The sequence below is a fragment of the Mustela nivalis genome (assembly GCF_964662115.1).
Source record: "Mustela nivalis genome assembly, chromosome: 16".
NCBI lineage: Eukaryota > Metazoa > Chordata > Mammalia > Carnivora > Mustelidae > Mustela > Mustela nivalis.
Window position 1 is genome coordinate 51,310,278 of NC_139035.1, and position 18,452 is coordinate 51,328,729.

An 18,452-nucleotide genomic window follows, 5' to 3' on the forward strand; every position below is an offset into this window, starting at 1 on the left:
AGAACATAGTGTTCAAAGCAAAATGAAAAGAAATGAGTAATGATTTTCAAGTCGAGGTATTTCTACTTCACTGAGAAGTGCTCATATTATATCTAAGAGTACCTTCTGTAAATTGAAGATATGCAACTTGAACAAGCTAGTTACTTGTGTCTACTAAGTATGCCTTTCACTTTATAAATTTTCTAAGGGTTAGTTAATATATTCTGCAACATAATTTATTGAATGCATACAATGAACCAGATAGTGTTTCTGGGAATATAACAGTAAATAAGTGAGATAAAAATGCTTACTTTCAATGACTAACATTCTGGTGAAGAGAGACATTTGTTTATTATTATTATTTTTATTTTAAAAAATATTTATTTGAGACAGAGTGAGAGGGAGAAAGAGAGGATGTGTGTTCAGGGGGAGAGACAGAGGGAGAGAAACTCAAACAGACTCCACACTGAGTGCTGAGTTCCGATCAGGCCTCAGTCTCAGGACCCCAAGATCATGTCCTGAGCCAAAGTCAAGAGTCTAGAAATCAACCGACTGAGCCACATGGGAGCCCATATAGAGATATTTAAAACAGCCTGAACATTAATGTTCCAGTAAAATAAAGCAGAGGAGGGTAATAGGGAGGGAGGGCTGGGGCGACCAACAATTTTAAGCAGGTCACCCATAGAAAGCCTCAACTAAGAAAAAAATGAGCTTAAACATCTGAACGAGTTGAAGGAGGCCATAGAGATAGATGTACCATCAAGGGAGCTCCAGGACTAGGGAAGAGCAAACGAAAAATGCCCAGTAACAGAAGCAAAGGAATGTTCAGGAAGGAGCAAGGAGGCAGTGACACTGGTTGGAGCAAGGATGCAGGAAAGGAATCTCAATGAGGTTAGAGAATGGTAGGAGGTCTAGTTATGCTGGGTCTTAGAAGTTACTCTAAAGACTTTTATGCTAACTGAGATGGTGGGAAGGTTTTTATCTGAGGAGTGAGATGATCGTAAGTAGGTATTAATGGAACCACAATGTATTCAAAAGAGGCCAGAAGAATTTCAGAACTTAATGTTCATAGGCACAGTTGATGCCCCCTCTTTAGATTAAAATCATTAGAATCTAAGGCAATATTTTTAGAAAGAAAACATACTATGGGATCTTATCATATGAGAAACTATTCCCTGAATACTGAAATGTAAGTTGTAGGTTTGATTTAATCCTGGGTTCTTTCCTGGGAAATGCAGTGGTTCAGTTCAATCTCCCCAAAACAACTCTGGCATTGATATATGGTGACATGCTTCTTTCCATTTAGAGGAATAGGAAGAGGTTGTACTTGAGATCATTTACAGGAGTGATATATGTGGGAATAAACTGAAGTGAGAAATAAAACTTATCTTGTAAGAGTCCAAATACTGTTAGGAAGACACTAAAAAGAGACTTTTGATTCACTGGAAGAGGAAAAGCATACATTGGATTAAAAAAAAAAAAATCAGTGTGTATTTATTGGTTTACTGACTTTGTTTCCCAATCTAATGCTGCAAATGGATTCTCTAAACTTTTCATTGTAAAAACAAAAGGCATTCTGAAATATATATGTAGAATATTGGCTTATGTGGTGGCACAGTCAATGAAGTGATAATACAGTAATACTTAAAATTTTCAATGATTTCTATAATTTCAGTTACTTGAAATTCTACTAAATCCTCATGAACCAAGAAAACAAAATTCAGTCTCAACATTAATTTGACATTATTTCAAAAATAATGGCCTCATAGGGATATGGCTAACCAATACTAAAAACACATACTTATGTTTTTTTTAAAGTGCTATTTTTTTTAACATACATCCACCTCCAGGTTTTATTTTAAACAAGCATTGAAAATCTTTCAGAAGTATTCAATAATGCCTGAAGAATCCACAATCTTTCCCAAGTTGTTAATACTTTTGTTGATTGCTAAGTGTTTTTTCTCTTTGTTCAGTGACATAAAATCACTTGTCCATTAAGCCAACAGATGCAATTTTCTGTTTCATGTTGTCAGTCTTTATATATTTGAATTCCAAGGAAGTTCCAAGAATTTGATTTGCTTGGCTTTTATTTTAGAGCAGCAAAAACAAGTTACTTTTTGTAGAGTTTCCTTCGGAAACCTTGTTACAGTTAGTATGCAAATAACTTCAGTTTGCTTTACCCTGAGATATCCCTCAATCTCCAAGGACTGGGGGTTTCTTCCCCAACCCCCACTCCACCCCTAACACAAAGCAAGGGACTATTTAGTTTCAAAGTTTGAGTGCTTCTCAGAAACTTTTATCTTGTTTCTAGTAATCAATATTCTGCTACAAGTAACAGAAACAGTGATGAATGGAATCTTAAAAACAAATATTTTTCTTTCTGAAGTAACAGGAGTTTTGTAGAAAGTAGCTGCTGGCAATGGCTCTGCAACTTGATGTTGTAGATGTTGCAGTTGTTGATGGTTCTTAAGGATAGGACCAGTTTGCTTGCTTTTGAATGGTTGGATTTTTAAAATTTAATTTTATTTGCTTGTTTGTTTGTTTGTTTGTTTGCTTTTTGCCTTTCCCTCAACTTTGCTTACATGTCTGTTGTCTTGAATCCATGGGATGGCTCTTGTTGCTTCAGAAATCAAAACCATTTTCAGCATAAATAGCAGGACTAGGAGTGGCAAGCATGGCTACTGAGTTCTTTCAGGAAAAAGAAGCTATCCCAGACTATTCTGCATCAGACAGACGTCTGTTTGTATTAGAATTGTATCTACTGTTAATTTCAAGGAAAACAGCAAGTAGTGTTGCTTTGTTTTGTTTTTCAGCACCTTGTGCTGAACAAAATCAGCTTCTGTTTGTAGGAAGAAGGGGCCTGTGGATGTTGGACAGGTAATTAACAACAAATGAAGCACTCATTTTTAATTTACAAATCATACTGCTATTTCTCACCTCTTCAGCTTGCCTTTGCCTCTTACACAACCAGATATCATAACAAATTATATATATAATCTATCTATATATAGATAGAGATAGAGATATCATTTGTTTTGACATATGATATCCTATATCATATAGGACAAGTGATTTTATGTCACTGAACAAAGAGAAAAAACACTTAGCAATCAACAAAAGTATTAACAACTTAGGAAAGAATGTGGATTCTTCAGGCATTATTGAATACTTCTGAAAGACTTTCAATGCTTGTTTAAAATAAAACCTGGAGGTGGAGGTATGTTAAGTTATCACAAGTTATGATATCCTATATAATATGTCAAAAATGATATCTCTATCTCTATCTATATCTATATACTAGGATGACTTGATAGGTAAAGACAGAATGAGAAGAAATCTTATATAAACTACTGTATTTAGCTAAGGAGCTTTATCCCATGCTAGAAGGATAAGGAAACATGACAAAAAATGTTTATATAATAATAATTAAACTTCCAGAATCAAGGGCAAGTTGTTTTTAGCCCTGTATCCACTTGGATTGTTATTGTTTTTCTTTCATGCCAGGTACATGTGTCATAAAAATGTATTATTGCTCTAAACAGAAACTGAGGTAGACCTACTCTTTCTTCAGTTAAGTGGATAGGATGGCTCTGATACACACTGATGCAAGTTATTTCAGAATCTCCCTTGTATCACATGATTCTTTTTCACTATCATATGATTTTAACATAATCTGTAAAATATGGGATTTTAGATTACTAAACATCGTGATGATATTAAGATGTCAGTGTGAATTATATTTTCATCTCACTTTGTGCTGTTTAATCCAGAAATAGTATAGTAGTTCACATTTTGTCCAAAGCTTATCTGGGCAGTCAAAACATTTCAGATAATTGTCACCTGAGGAAGTAGACTGAAATTATAATCATCTAGAAAAATATACTTTCTCATCATTTTTTCATATATGCCTTTATTGGGCCAGTAACACCATAGTAATCTGGTGGGGTGGTGAAGAGCATGGACACTGGCTCATTTTTATAGACAGTTTGTGCTGTCCCTTAAGGGGCACCTTGTGGAAAATCATAGTGGTTACTTTGATAGAGTTGTTGCAAGGGCTAAATGTTAATATACATATATATTTGTATATATACATGTAAAATATTTAAATAGTCTTCAGCACATAGTAAGTGCTCATGATGTATTTGTGATTATTACTTAATGGTGGACATGAGGACCATGTGATTACCCTGATAACTCTGAGGTCTAGAGAGAATGGGGTTTTGACCTCTAGTCAAAACCTCCTTCTATAGATCTTCTTCTATGGGTCTGGTGAACTGTTTCTAGAATGCCCTTTGTTAGCTCTTGGTTTGCAAACTAAATATGAATTTATAAGGTCAGACTATTTGTATTAGAATGGGTACTTATTATACATCTCATCTATAAATATTTATAAGGTTTTAATTATCTGATTATTTTCTACATCATGGTTTTAGCAGTTACTTGCATATAATGTCTTTTTTGCCTTCCCCTTCAAAGGATTGTTTGATTATTAAAAGGTAATAAATGGCAGTGGCAACAAATGAAAAGAGAAACAAAGATAACTTAAAATGAATTTATAAGCAAAAAAATGAAAATACCTAATTTTCAAATAATTTCAAAATGGACTTACTGTTCAAAAATTAAATGAAGGCTAAACCTGCAACACAAAGGAACAAACTTGTAAATGTTCCCCCCTGCCAACAGAATAGATTAAGCTCTTGAAATGACACAAGTTTCTCTCTTTCTGCCAATTGATAAGAAGCTCCTATTCGTATTGTTGTGGTTCACCGTGCGAGTGAGAGAACAGCACATTTTAAACACCCATTTGATGGTGTCACTGCTGATATCATCCAGAGTGACTCATTTTTTTCCCTATCAGATGATATTTTGGTTAATGGAATGTCTTGTGTGCTGAGGAAAGAGATGTTCTACATAATGTAAGCCTGCTCCAGGAACCCAAGGATTAAAGTGATTGCTCTGCTATTTGTTTTCTAAATAGATGTGGAACGGTCATTTAAGATAATCCATCATTTCTTGTAATCTCATTTGAAAAATAATGAGGTCAAAGAAAACTAGACATTCTGAATTGTTTCCATTTTTCTATACAGGCATTTGATTCACTTTTATTTTCCACAGTCTTAAATGTAATATTAAGTTGGTAGAAAAATTGGGAGATAATACCTGTCTTAGTCAGTTTGGGCAGCTATAACGACAATACCATGGACTGGATGACTTGAACAATACATGAGTATTTCCCACAGTGCTGGAGGCTAGAGGACCAAGGTCAAGGCTCAGAGAAAGACTTGGTGTCTGGCGTGAGGTCACTTCTTCTCTTATAGATAGCCATCTTGTCACCGTGCCCTCGCATTGTGGAAACAGGGTGAGACAGATGTTCAGGGTCCCTTTTCTAAGGACAGTAATTCCATTAATGATGGCTCCATCCTCATTACCTAATTATTTCCCAAAGTCCCTAACTCCTAATAATATCATATTGAGAAATAGTATTTCAACATATAAAGTGACCATCAAGCCCTGTGCTAGGCACAGAGCTTGCTTGATATCCTCACTCTCTCTGTCTCTCACCCTTCCACACACATACCTTCTTTCTCTCACTATAAAAAAATTAATAACAATAATAATAAAAGTAGCAGTCTGAAAATAATCCTGTACAATATCACATTTATAATCTGCAGTAAATTCAATGAAACTTTTGCAATTTTGTAGTTACAGTATGGCACGGTGTTCACACTTATAGAATAACTATCATTCTTCTACTACCCATAGTTGTTTGGCAATTTGAAAATCATAAATAATATGCGTAATACTGATGTCTTATAACTGTAGTGCCTTCAGATTTTCACATTTTCTTGTGTGAAACATAAAAAGATTTTGCCCATCTTCTTGTCACTTATTATCCAGATAATCAGGGTTAAGTTCTCCTCAAGTGGAAGCAGGGAGTTGAAAATATGTGTAAAAGTAGTATTGTGATTCTAGGCCATGCCATCCAACATAGAGAAGGGAGAAAATAATGTATAAAGGTGAAAACAATCACAAATAAAAACTACCACATCCTCATGTGCTTTCTTTTTATTTATTTATTTTTTTTGATTGTAAGCTCATGGTCAAAATTATTTTTATCTATATTGATTCTTCAAGTACTTTGCAGAATGTACATTCCTCTAGAAAATGTATGTTTCATTTTGCCACCTTACAACAATTTTGGAGCACTTTAAAATAATTATTTTCATTCCTGTTTTTGAATTTATAGATTATGCACTCTCCCTTCTACAAACAGCAAGGTCAGGGTAGACGTTCAATTTGCTCTCTTCCTTTTCTAGATGTTGGTTGTTTTTGCTGCTGTTTTTTTTTTTTTTTAAGCTGACTCCCCTTCAATGCACAGAGTCTGTCTTTGCAAATATAATGGGTCTCCAATTCAACTTCTTACTGTTAAGTGTGCCACACTTTGTCTCTGATACCCAAGATGACCACCCCAAACTCGAGATCAGGCACACATGTCTTCTTTCATATTGTTCTTTTACTTCAATTTCAGCCTGTGAAGTTTTACATCTTTCTTTCCATCCTATAATGCATTCAAGATAGGTGTTGCCAGAATTTCTTGGCATTTTGCATTGAGGGGTTTTTTTAGGGTATTCTCTCTGACATCTTCCAAAAACATAAGTCCACAATTCAATTTTGACTTAGCAGTTTTATTTGGAAGTGTCAGGAAGGCATTTTGTCGATCTCTAGGAATGCCAATGGAATAACAGGCATTTTCGTTTTTCTGAAGAGCTTATACTCTAATTAAGAAAACTAACATGTAAGAAATTACAGATATTATCATGAATAGTATACATTAGTTGAAATAATGAGATAAGAATCTATTAAACCACAGTATATGGCTACACATAGTTTAATTACAAATACAGGAATATAGATATCTGATACACTCATTCAAGGAATTTAGTTATTTTAAGTTATGTCATCAAAAAAAAAAGACTGTTTAGAGGAAAAGTGATTCAATTTGCATCCTGAACACATTAAGCAGAAGAGAAAGGACATTCAATTCTATAAGAAGAAAATTCAATGTAGTTGGAATTGAGCATCACATTTTTAGGGAGGGGAACAGGGACAGTTTAAATGGCGAATACACTTTATCAAGCATTGAAAGCTAGGGGCTATCAGTTTGTGAATGGCTTCGAAAGTTATAAAGGTGACATACAATTAGAAATGGATCAGTTTTAAGATTAGCTTGCTAATCGTGCTAGTACACCAATGTAACAAAATGACGAAGAGAGTAGGTACAAGGTTTCTAGAAACCAGGTTCTTGCTTTACTTGAGGCACAAAGGGATAAGCTGTTATCCAAGGTTGTAGACAACAATGATGATTGTAGCATGAAAGAAGAAAATGGCAAGTTTGGAGACAATCTATTTGGAGGGATGTTTCTAAGACCAAGGTAAATATATCACAGACAGCTCATGCCATAGTTGTGTTCACAGGTATATGAATAGGTGGACCTCAGATTTGCACAAATTATGTTTTATTTATTTAAATTTAAAATTATGCTTTAAATGTAAATGGTATTGGTTATTAGTTTTAGAAAAGCAAAAAATTGATTAAAGTATTCACATGATAGAGTTAAACATTTTATTGATCTTCTCTAAGTTGATAAAAAATTGGTCATGAAACATACTTTAAAAAAATGTGAAAATAAGACAATTTTTAAAAATGTTCATCACTTACTAGAAATCAAGAAAGCCATATGAAATATTAACAAGAACAATAATAATGAAGGAAATTTTCAATTTAGTCTTAAATTTTCTTTTCCAGCTTCCTCTTCTTCACTAATTTATTCACTTTTATAAAAGTTATGTTAGGTTTGAGGTATAGGATCAGAGATGAATACACCTGTGAAAGATAGAATGGTCTCTTTATAAATATTTTAAATTCCTAATTTATATTATTTAAATTTTCAAATTTGGATCCATAATGCACACATTTAAGACCAATAAAGGTTTAGAACATTGTAATGGGGGATTGAAGTATAAACATGGTACACCGATTGAGTGCATCGTTATAGTCAAATAGCGAAGTAAACAAATACATATTTTTCTTCATAGATTGTATAATGTAATGAGAGAGACAGATGATTTGGTAATAATGACTTGGTGTAATGAACATTATGGTGGATGAAAGCCAGGATGTTATGAATGTATTTAGGAGAGACCAGATTTACCTGTCTTTGCGAAATAATTGCATATGTGTCAGTATTTATCAATTGCACGAACCACTTACTAGCTGAATTTGCACATACTAAATACGAGAATTAAATGTGCACTCTAATTAAGAAAATGCTGGTGTTCTTTTGATAATATATTCTCTTTACTTAGAGAAACATAATTGTGTTCATTTTTGCATGCCTCTCATTTCACAGACTGAATGTTGACCTGTCTCTTTTCATATTTTATGTCAAAAGTAGAAGAAAAATGTATCTTTTGATTTTTTGAACTATAATATCAGAGGCAGCATCTTTGGGGACAAAACGTTTCAGTCGCTCTCTAAGAAGTAAGCAGATTTGTCCGTGTATGCCACTCAACCAAGTGTGTCACAAATCAGTTCAACTAAAACCTTTTGTTTGCTGTTGTCCTACTTATTAATTTTTCATTTTGTTGCTTGTGCTTTTGATGTCATGTCCAAAACAATCACTGGGAGTCATAAAGACCAAGGATCTTCTTTCAGTTCTACCATCGACTAGCTGTTGGACTTTGAACAAGTTCTAGTTATTTAAGCTTTTTTAAAAAGCATGCCCTTGAGGCGCCTGAGTGGATCAGTTGGTTAAGCAACTGCCTTCAGCTCAGGTCCTAATCCTGGAGATCAGAATCAAGTCCCACTGCTCAGCAGAGTCAGCTTCTCCCTCTGGGCACCCCTCCCCCCCCATGATCTCTCTCTTTCTCATTCTTTCTCTCTCCAATAAATAAATAAAATCTTTAAAAAATAAAAATAAATAAAAGGCACGCCCTCACCTTTATAAATTGGGGTACTAAGCATCATTACTCAGGGAGTAATGAGAATTGAGAGGAACAAATAAATAATGCTTATTAAATGTGCTCATGATAAAACCTCAGTGAATGTTAACTACCAGGTAATAAAGTCTTTAAAATATAACCTACCCTCCTCTGCAACTGCTTCACTCCCTTTTTCATTGCCTTCCTTCACATTCAAGCCAAAATTATTAGTCAATACTCTAATTAAAGTGTGTATCTGTATGTGTCTATAGATCTATAGATGTGTATCTATATACACATGTAGTATAGAGATGGTTCCTTGGGAGACTCAGGACTGAGGGAACTTTGAAAATGACATTCGCTTACTTGAGGTATAAAACTGTTCTCAAGAGTGAGGGGCGCCTGTGTGGCTCAGTGGATTAAACCTCTGCCTTCAGTTTAGGTCATCAAGCCCCACATCAGTCTCTCTGCTCAGCAGGGAGCCTGCTTCACCCCCACACCCTCTGCCTGCCTCTCTGCCTACGTGTGATCTCTGTCTGTCAAATAAATAAATAAAACATCTTTAAAAAAAAAAAAGAAAGAAAGAAAGAGTGAGAGTATTACGTGTTGGGGTGTCACCCTAAGGCCCTAGGCCACTTTGTCAAGGCTGAGATGGTCAGAGCAGCAAAACTGGAAGAGGGCGGGTCCTAGAATATTATTTGGCATTATTTCTCTGGGGCTGAGCTAATAATCAGCTTTAGATTGTTTAAATAGCTTTGGGCACTTAATCCCAAATTCATATTTAGTTTAAAGTATTAGAGTCGGAGAAACACAAACCGATGAAGGCTGAAATGAAATGCTCTACTCAAAAGAGTGATATTTAACTTCAAAAAGATACTGAAACTATATTGTTTAGGTTTTAAAATTTGGATCCACATTGCACAGATTTGGAGAGCAATAAAGGATTAGAAGGTTGAAATTAGGGACCTTTGAAATAAGATTATTAGTGCTCAGAGAGGATTTAACTGTGAAAGGAAGTAATTGTTTTTGTATCAACATATGTTCTAATACCTCAGTGCAAACCATTACACATCAGAATATATGTCCTGAATTTAAGCAATATTGTCTTAACACACATTTTAGAGTTTTAAAACTATCACAAAGAGGTCACATGTGTACTTTTAAATATAGTCTTGACCATGTTATCAATAACTATGTTTATTTTAGTAAAGATAAAATTCAGAAATACAGTGTGATATTATGCATGCAATGCATGAATTGTAAGTAAAATAAAAATATTCAATTTTCGAGGGGAAAACATTTGTATTAAAGGAACTACATGCAGTGATATTTCCTTAAAAGATAACAGTAGTAACAATAGTAATAATAAAAATAAGCATTTTCATTTATTTCATAGGCACCCTTTTAACTGCTTTTCCTGAAATTGTGTTTTAATTTATAACAACAACCTATATTTTATTCCCAGTATATATGAGGTAAATGAAATAAAATTCAAAGTTGATCATTTGGCTCCCCAAAAGTGATTGAAGCCAATAGAGTATCTGTCACTCAAAAAATTAAACTTTATATCATAATTAAAAGTAATTTTTATCAAATTAAAAGTCATTTTATCTTTGATGCTGTCCAGCTAATAGTAATCTATGGGTATTTTCCTAAAGTCATTTGTTAAGTACTTTTTCTCACGATCCCATGCAACCATACTTTCAACCACATTTAAAAAAATATTTAAGTTTGATTCTCTGAGTATGTCTACATGGTCCTACTTAACATATATGCAACTGAGAAAGTCATTAAAAGAATGAACCTCAAGGGTGCCTGGGTGGCTGAGTCATTAAGTGGCTGCCTTAGGCTCAGGCCATGGTCCAAGAGTCCTGGGATGAGCCCCCCCATCAAGCTTGGTGGGAAGCCTGCTTCTCCCTCTCCCACTCCCTCTGCTTGTGTTCCCTCTCTTGCTGTGTCTCTCTGTCAAATAAATAAGTAAAATCTTAAAAAAAAAAAAAAATGAACCTCAGTATTTTTAAAATTTTAAAATGAGGTTTACCTTTGGAAACTCCTGTGAAGAATTTTCGATAATGAATACAAAGTAGCTGGCCCATGACATGAGAGGTGGTCACTAAATAATTAATATTACTGTAGCAACGTAGAATTCATTTATTAAGGTAGGCTTTAGCATTTGCCTTGTTCTTCAATGTAAACACATGGCAAATTTTCTAGTGTAGGGTTCGCAAACTGTAGTGTACACATTGGGGACAGAGCCTCACATGTTAATTCAAAGCCATCTGATGCTGATGCTTCTCCACAGAAATTGTAACTTTTATCTACCTTCTCTGAACATATTCTTACATGCTGATGGCTAGATGGTGTTTTCAGAGCCCCTAGGCACTATTTGGGTTGTCAGTTTTCTTACATAGGAACCTTGCAGCCTATGTGTACATAATGTCCTCTGAGATTGCATATTCCTGGGCCCTACTCCTCGAAATTCTTAGAGCATCTCTGAAGGGAGGCCCAGGAATCTGTTTCACGAATCACAGTTAACATCATTCAAAACTATAAGAATAAGACCATGTCTTAGTTGATATTCTAAATAACAGGAACATTTTAGAGACAAACATTTCACTCACACTGTTTCCTTATGAATAACCACCACATGGGAGACAGCGATGATGGGGTTTCTATGTGACACCATTTCGCCCTCACAGAAATCGGCAAGTGAAGTCACACATGGGCACATGAAGGTTCAGAAAGCTACCACCACTCCTCACGGTCAAGAAAATCCAAACTTGGGGCGCCTGGGTGGCTCAGTGGGTTAAAGCCTCTGCCTTCGGCTCAGGTCATGGTCCCAGGGTCCTGGGATCGAGCCCCGTGTCAGGCTCTCTGCTCGGCAGGGAGCCTGCTTCCTCCTCTCTCTCTCTGCCTGCCTCTCTGCCTACTTGTGATCTCTGTCTGTCAAATAAATAAATAAATAATAAAATCTTTAAAAAAAAAAAAAAAAAAGAAAATCCAAACTCTGAACTACTGTTTCTTTGACTCTGCTCAAAGTTAAGGAGGCCAGGTGACCTGTCCCAGGTTACCAGGTAGAGTCCGGCCCAGAAGTCAGGTATCCATCTTCTAGTCTAGGCCTCTCCTGATGCTCACAGGACGTGTATCCTGTGGAGAAGATCAGGCTTTCTACACACGGAGAGTGTTACAGACTGAAGGGAGACAACTGGTTAAACAGCTGTGTGAAGTTCCCAAGTAGGCAAGCCACGTGATCCCTCAAATGTACACATGCTGTCAGCCTTTAGCTTCAATGTTACTTAAATTTTAAATTTTAACTTAACTCTGGAAGGCACTTTTCTCTTTTTAATACCACCCCATAAAAGCCTTTGTAAAAATTATTTCCAAAATCCAAACTGTTCCTGATAGATAAGGGAGTTCCCACCCTTCCTGAAGTGCTCCATATCATAGGCGCTACCGCATGTCAATGGCCTTTTAAATTCTGTCTTCTGCTTCTGCCTTCTGTTCTCTCATAATCCGCAGTTCCTTCACTCTAATTTCTGTCTCTACGCCCCTCCTTGCTCCTCTCTCCCCTCTTTCTTCTTTTCTTTCTTACTTCATTTAGTAAATATTTATCAAAGTGCAATTAAGTAGATGTCATGAACCATGCCACCTGCTTGATAAAAAGCAACAAAAGACCTCTTGCCAGAAGTACATCTACTGACATCGTATCTTCTAGCCTTAGCCAGAGGAGACAACAAATAATGAGTGTGAATAAAAGCTGTAGATGGGAATTAAAAAAAAAAAAACAAATGTGGTACTACTTTCTTTAAATATTTAGATTTAAAAGGAAGCAGCGTTAAATACTCAATACAGGCCTACTTTTGATTTTTATTAATTTTACATTAGTTAAATGAATTTATAAAGTTTCTTAACAATTTGACTATTTAAAATAAAGAAAAAAATCAGTTCTATTTAACTTTGTTGGGAAAAATAAAACCACATAATGGGGTAAATGAAAAATCCAGAGGGGCTCCCTTCTCCTTGTTTGACTCCTCTGCTTTAGCCAAGATTTTACAAAAAGTAAAGCAAAGACTGATTGCTGCATTTAATTTTCCTTTAAAAAATCTATTCCTTACTTGTGAAATACAGTATAAAATTGTCAAAAGGTAGGTAGTAGGGGGAGAAAGGACAAGAAGCCTAAAAGAAGAAAATCTACACACTAGCCCTGCTATCCCAGGGTACAGGAGCTTTGGCAGTGTGCCAAGTTATCAATATTCATACATGACAAGCTGAAACCCACGAAGCTGAAACGTATTCCTTCAGTAATGCATCTGTGGGGACGTGAAAAGGATTGGAAGAGATTGAAAGCTGAAAAAGCCCTTGCTTTTCTAAAGTGTCCAAATGCTTCTTCCTACAGTGCCCTAGTTTTGTGAGCTCTGTCTTTAGCCTTAGGTCTATTTATTTCATTTTTTTGTTTGTCCTTATGATTTGGAAACATGATTAGAGCTTTCAGTGAAAGATGAATTGGCTCAGAGAATTTATGCTTTGGTTTCAGGGAAGAAAATATAATTTTCAATCCAGATAGGATATATATTTTATATTCTTTATCATAGAAAGACACAAATAGAGTTACAGAAGAGGAGAGAGAGAGAGAGAAAGGGTTGAGGGAAGGGATAAGAGAACATAGAAATGAAAGGAAGGAAGAAAGAGAAGCTGGCAAGAAAGGGAAGGAAGGGAAAGAGAAGAGGAAAAAAGGAGAGAGGAAAGAGAGAGAAAGAAGCCAAGATAGACACTAATAGCCTGTGAAAGAGAAAAGTGATAGAATAAATACATCAGTAACTGCAGATTAAAAATCAGTAGTAATTTCTATATATCTAAATTGAATACAGAGATAATCAAGTTATTTCATGCACCACCGAAGGAGGCTTTTTGCACATTTATTCTACGGAGAGGAAACGACCAGAGCTAGAGGGAGACTCATATGCAGATGTACAGCTCCCAAAGTGCCCAAGAGCCTCACACAATTGATATTTCACCACCCTTGGGTGTGCTCCTGGGAGAGTTTTTCCCAGAACTTATTTTTAAAGAATCTAGAGAAAGTTACAAATGAATTTAGTAGGTTCGCATTTCTGGCCAGTGTTTTTCAGTGTGAGAAATAATTAAGAGGAAGACCTTTTATGCTGTGGTTGGGTTTGGTTTAATTTTATTGTTGTTGTTGTTTTTCTTTTCTTCTGGGTCTATAACAAAAAAATTACATTTAGAGAAGGTGGAAAAGAAAAACTTTCTATACATTTAATTGTGCAAATGTCGAAGTGTATGTCGTGTAACTTGAGACCTGGGACTTTACAACCATCTTAAATGTTCTTTTTAGGGCTTTAACTTTCACTCAAAATTACACTTATTGAGAAAATGTCTTTTAATTCCTATATGGATTTGAGTCAAGATTCAGCAAACATTAAAGGGCTGTGGCCTCCTGGTATTCTGCTTGGCACTGGACACATAGCACTAAACAGGCATACATCCTTTTGGCAAGCTGGATATTATATTTAATAGGATAAATGGAGTATGAACAAGTAGGTACAGAATAATACAAAATTTTAAGTGAAAAAAGGTACCATGAAAAGAGTAAGTATGAGGTGCATGGGTGGCTCAGTGGGTTAAAGCCTCCACCTTCAGCTCAGGTCATGATCGCGGAGCCCTGGGATCAAGTCCCACATCAGGCTCTCTGCTCAGCAGGGAGATTGCTTCCTCCTCTCTCTCTCTCTTTGCCTGCCTCTCTGCCTACTTGTGATCTCTGTCTGTGAAATAAATAAAAATAAAATCTTAAAAAATAAAAAAAGAATAAGTAAGCACCATGAGAGAGAAGGAAGGAGTTATGGGTTTTATTGGGGAAAATAAGGAAGAACTCACTTAAAAAAAGTGTGTTGCATTTCAAGGTGAAGATGGGCAGGAAACAAAAATGAATATGTAATATAAAGAGTTCAAATAGTGTTATGGATATTGAAATGTTTTTATTGGTTATTTAGACAGATTATTAGACAGATTAATACTATGTTTTACCAGTATTCTGCATATACAACGTCTTTGAAACAGCAACAGTGTTCAAGTGTAAAGGATTGAGCGTAATAGACACATTTCACAGAAAATCTCATGGGTACTAAATAATGAACACCAGAAAGGCATAAGAATATCAGAAATAGATACATTGTGCAATATTCTAGCCACACGCATAGAGTCTGAGCCTAACTATTTCTCAGAAAACTCAGTGTGGAAGATATTGCTATTCCACACAAGAGAATGGCACGTTATAGATGCCCTTCAACTCTTCCATGATCGTACACTGTGATAAAAACAAAGAATTACCTGGTTACAGGACCACACAATTTTTCCTTCATTATTTTACTGAGATTTTAAACTCACCAAAAGAGTTTGAATAATGTGGGCAAAGCGTGAAAAGTAAAAATCTTACATTTGCCTCATGATTAGCCTGATTTCTGGGTATAAATAAGGAAAAACGTTAATGACTCAAATCAAACACATTAAACTGACACACTTAACCCTTATTAAAACAACTTATTTTCAACAATTTTCTTGAGCAGCCTGTAAGAATAAAGTCAAGCATGTTTTAATATTTTCCTTCTCAGTGGGTACTTGTTCCGTCAATACTGATAAAACCTGATTATTTAAATACACAGATTGACACTTTAAAGTTGTTTATTTTTCTTTCATTTTTATTTTACTCTCTATTTGGCTTCTTGCAACATTAGTGCTTTACGCAGCTAAGAGCAAATGAATGAGCAGTCAGCATTTATACGCTCTAATTCTACTCTAGATATTTTGTGATAATATCACTTTTATTTCCTATTGCTGGTTCGCATTTCAAAACAATAACTGACCCAATTATGTTCACAATCAGCTTCCAAGTACCCTAGCGAAATGACAAGCAATCTCATCAGAAGGTAGTCTGTGCCATATTTCATTTCAAATCAAATATATCCACATCTGACCTTGTGCAATGAAGAATGAAAAAAATTATCTAATATATATATATAATATATATAAATATTATATAAAATGTATCTATTTTCAATTATAAACTGTCTGGATCTTTTATCCAAACAACTGGAGCTAACCTAAGAAATGATAGCGAGGCTTTCGGAGCTAAAGTTAATTTTATTGCAGTACACACACAAAATATATCCTTGTATTTATATAGATTCGTGTTGTTTTGTATTTCTAGAACCTCAACCTACTGGCTCACTCGCATCCAGTCTTTTCTCTACTGCAATGAGAACGGTCTCCTGGGCAGCTTTTCCGAAGAGACGCACTCGTGCACTTGCCCGAATGACCAGGTGGTCTGCACCGCGTTCCTGCCTTGCACGGTGGGCGACGCCTCCGCCTGCCTGACCTGCGCCCCTGACAACCGCACCCGCTGTGGCACCTGCAACACGGGCTACATGCTGAGCCAGGGGCTCTGCAAGCCCGAGGTCGCCGAGTCCACCGATCACTATATTGGCTTTGAGACTGACCTGCAAGACCTCGAGATGAAATACCTGTTGCAGAAGACAGACAGACGAATAGAAGTCCATGCCATTTTTATCAGCAACGACATGCGCCTCAATAGCTGGTTTGACCCCTCCTGGCGTAAGCGGATGCTCCTCACCTTGAAGAGTAACAAGTACAAGTCGAGTCTGGTCCATATGATCTTGGGTCTCTCCTTACAGATTTGCTTAACTAAAAACAGCACCTTGGAGCCAGTGTTGGCCGTTTACATCAATCCCTTCGGAGGCAGCCACTCCGAGAGCTGGTTTATGCCTGTGAATGAAAACAGCTTTCCAGACTGGGAGCGGACTAAGCTGGACCTCCCGCTGCAGTGCTATAACTGGTCGCTGACTCTGGGCAACAAATGGAAGACATTTTTTGAGACGGTGCACATCTACTTGAGGAGTCGTATCAAGTCCAGCGGTCCCAATGGCAATGAGAGCATTTACTACGAACCTCTGGAGTTTATTGACCCTTCCCGGAACCTGGGTTATATGAAAATCAATAACATTCAAGTGTTTGGTTACAGCATGCACTTTGACCCTGAAGCAATTCGGGACTTGATTTTGCAGCTGGACTACCCCTATACTCAGGGATCCCAGGACTCAGCACTTTTGCAACTTCTAGAGATAAGAGACCGTGTAAATAAACTCTCCCCACCTGGTCAGCGTCGTCTAGATCTTTTCTCTTGCTTGCTTCGTCATAGACTCAAGCTGTCTACCAGCGAGGTGGTGAGGATCCAATCTGCTCTGCAGGCGTTTAATGCCAAATTGCCAAACACAGTGGATTATGACACGACCAAATTATGTAGTTAACCATAAATGTCAAGCACAACCCAAAATCTTGAAGGAGTTTTTACAGTGCTTTTGTGGAACAGTTTATGTTTGGAAGAGTACATTTAAATTGTCTTTTCAATATCTGTCTTATATCAGTCAATAACATTGGATGGCAATTTACACACATGAACTTGCTGACAATGAATATATTATACTGCAGTTTTGGTTTATGAATGAAATAAATACTGACACCAGTCTAGAAGACATTCTACTTTTTACAATAAATTTCATTTGTAATTTTATATGTTCCGTGGCAATGCTTTTGTGCATTACATCCTCTAGAGGGAACATAAAAAGATACCAATAAAATTTTGTAGCTGAACAGTTATTAAAAAGAAGTGCTGTGGGATTCCTTTTTTCCATGAAATGAGTTTTATTTTGATATAGCTTGTTAGAACCTGGGGAAAATTCACCAAGAGTTTTTTTTAATGGAAACATTTGAAGGTCCCCTTCAATAGCCATTAAAGAAATCCCAACTAGGTAGAATATTTAGTGTTCAGTTGAAATTGTTATGGTCAACAACACAATGCCGGTGGTACCTCTATTACTTGTGCTTATAAATCATTCCTACAGACACTGTCATTATTAAAATAAGCAGATAAACTATTTCCTGCCTAAATATGAGAACATTCTGGCAAACAAACAAAAAAAGCTATTGTGATTATAAGCCCATGATGGAGAAAGTAAACCTTTTATTTCCTTAGAAACTTCCTTTTTCTTCCTTTTCTTTCCCAATTCTAAACCAATAATCAGCATACTCTGCACAATCATTTTCATTTCAAATACTGGAAACCTGGTTATTCCAGCACTTTACCAAAGTCAGTAAAATAACATTTTAAAAAATTTTTAATTAATTTTTTTGTTAAGATTCTATTTATTTATTTGAGAGAGAGCACGAGGAGGTGAGGGGAGCAGAGAGAGAGAGAGAGAGAGAAGCAGACTCCAGGATCATGACCTGAGACAAAGTCAACCACCCAACCAACTGAGCCAGCCAGGTGCCCCAGTAAAGTAACATTTTTAAAATTCACAAGTTTTAATGTGTTGGTATAAAGTAATTAATCAAATAAGTAATTCAAATGTAGATAGGGAGGGAATTTTTTTTCCCTCAGAGAAGCTACTACTAAAATAAATTTT

The 18,452-nt window shown here is 35.9% G+C and overlaps 1 protein-coding gene across 6 annotated transcripts in view; it reads left to right on the top strand.

Moving 5' to 3' along the window:
• BRINP3 (BMP/retinoic acid inducible neural specific 3) overlaps positions 1-17,667 on the top strand; it is a 392,688-nt gene extending 375,021 nt beyond the window's left edge. For 5 of the 6 annotated variants that reach the window (XM_082704050.1, XM_082704048.1, XM_082704051.1 and 2 more), the window contains exon 9: positions 16,181-17,667. In XM_082704050.1, coding sequence (XP_082560176.1) covers positions 16,181-17,297 — 1,117 coding nt within the window. In that variant the 3' untranslated portion in view covers positions 17,298-17,667. The remainder of the gene's footprint in view (positions 1-16,180) is intronic. The other variant, XM_082704053.1, reaches the window with a different exon arrangement.
• The last annotated feature ends 785 nt before the right edge of the window (positions 17,668-18,452 follow it).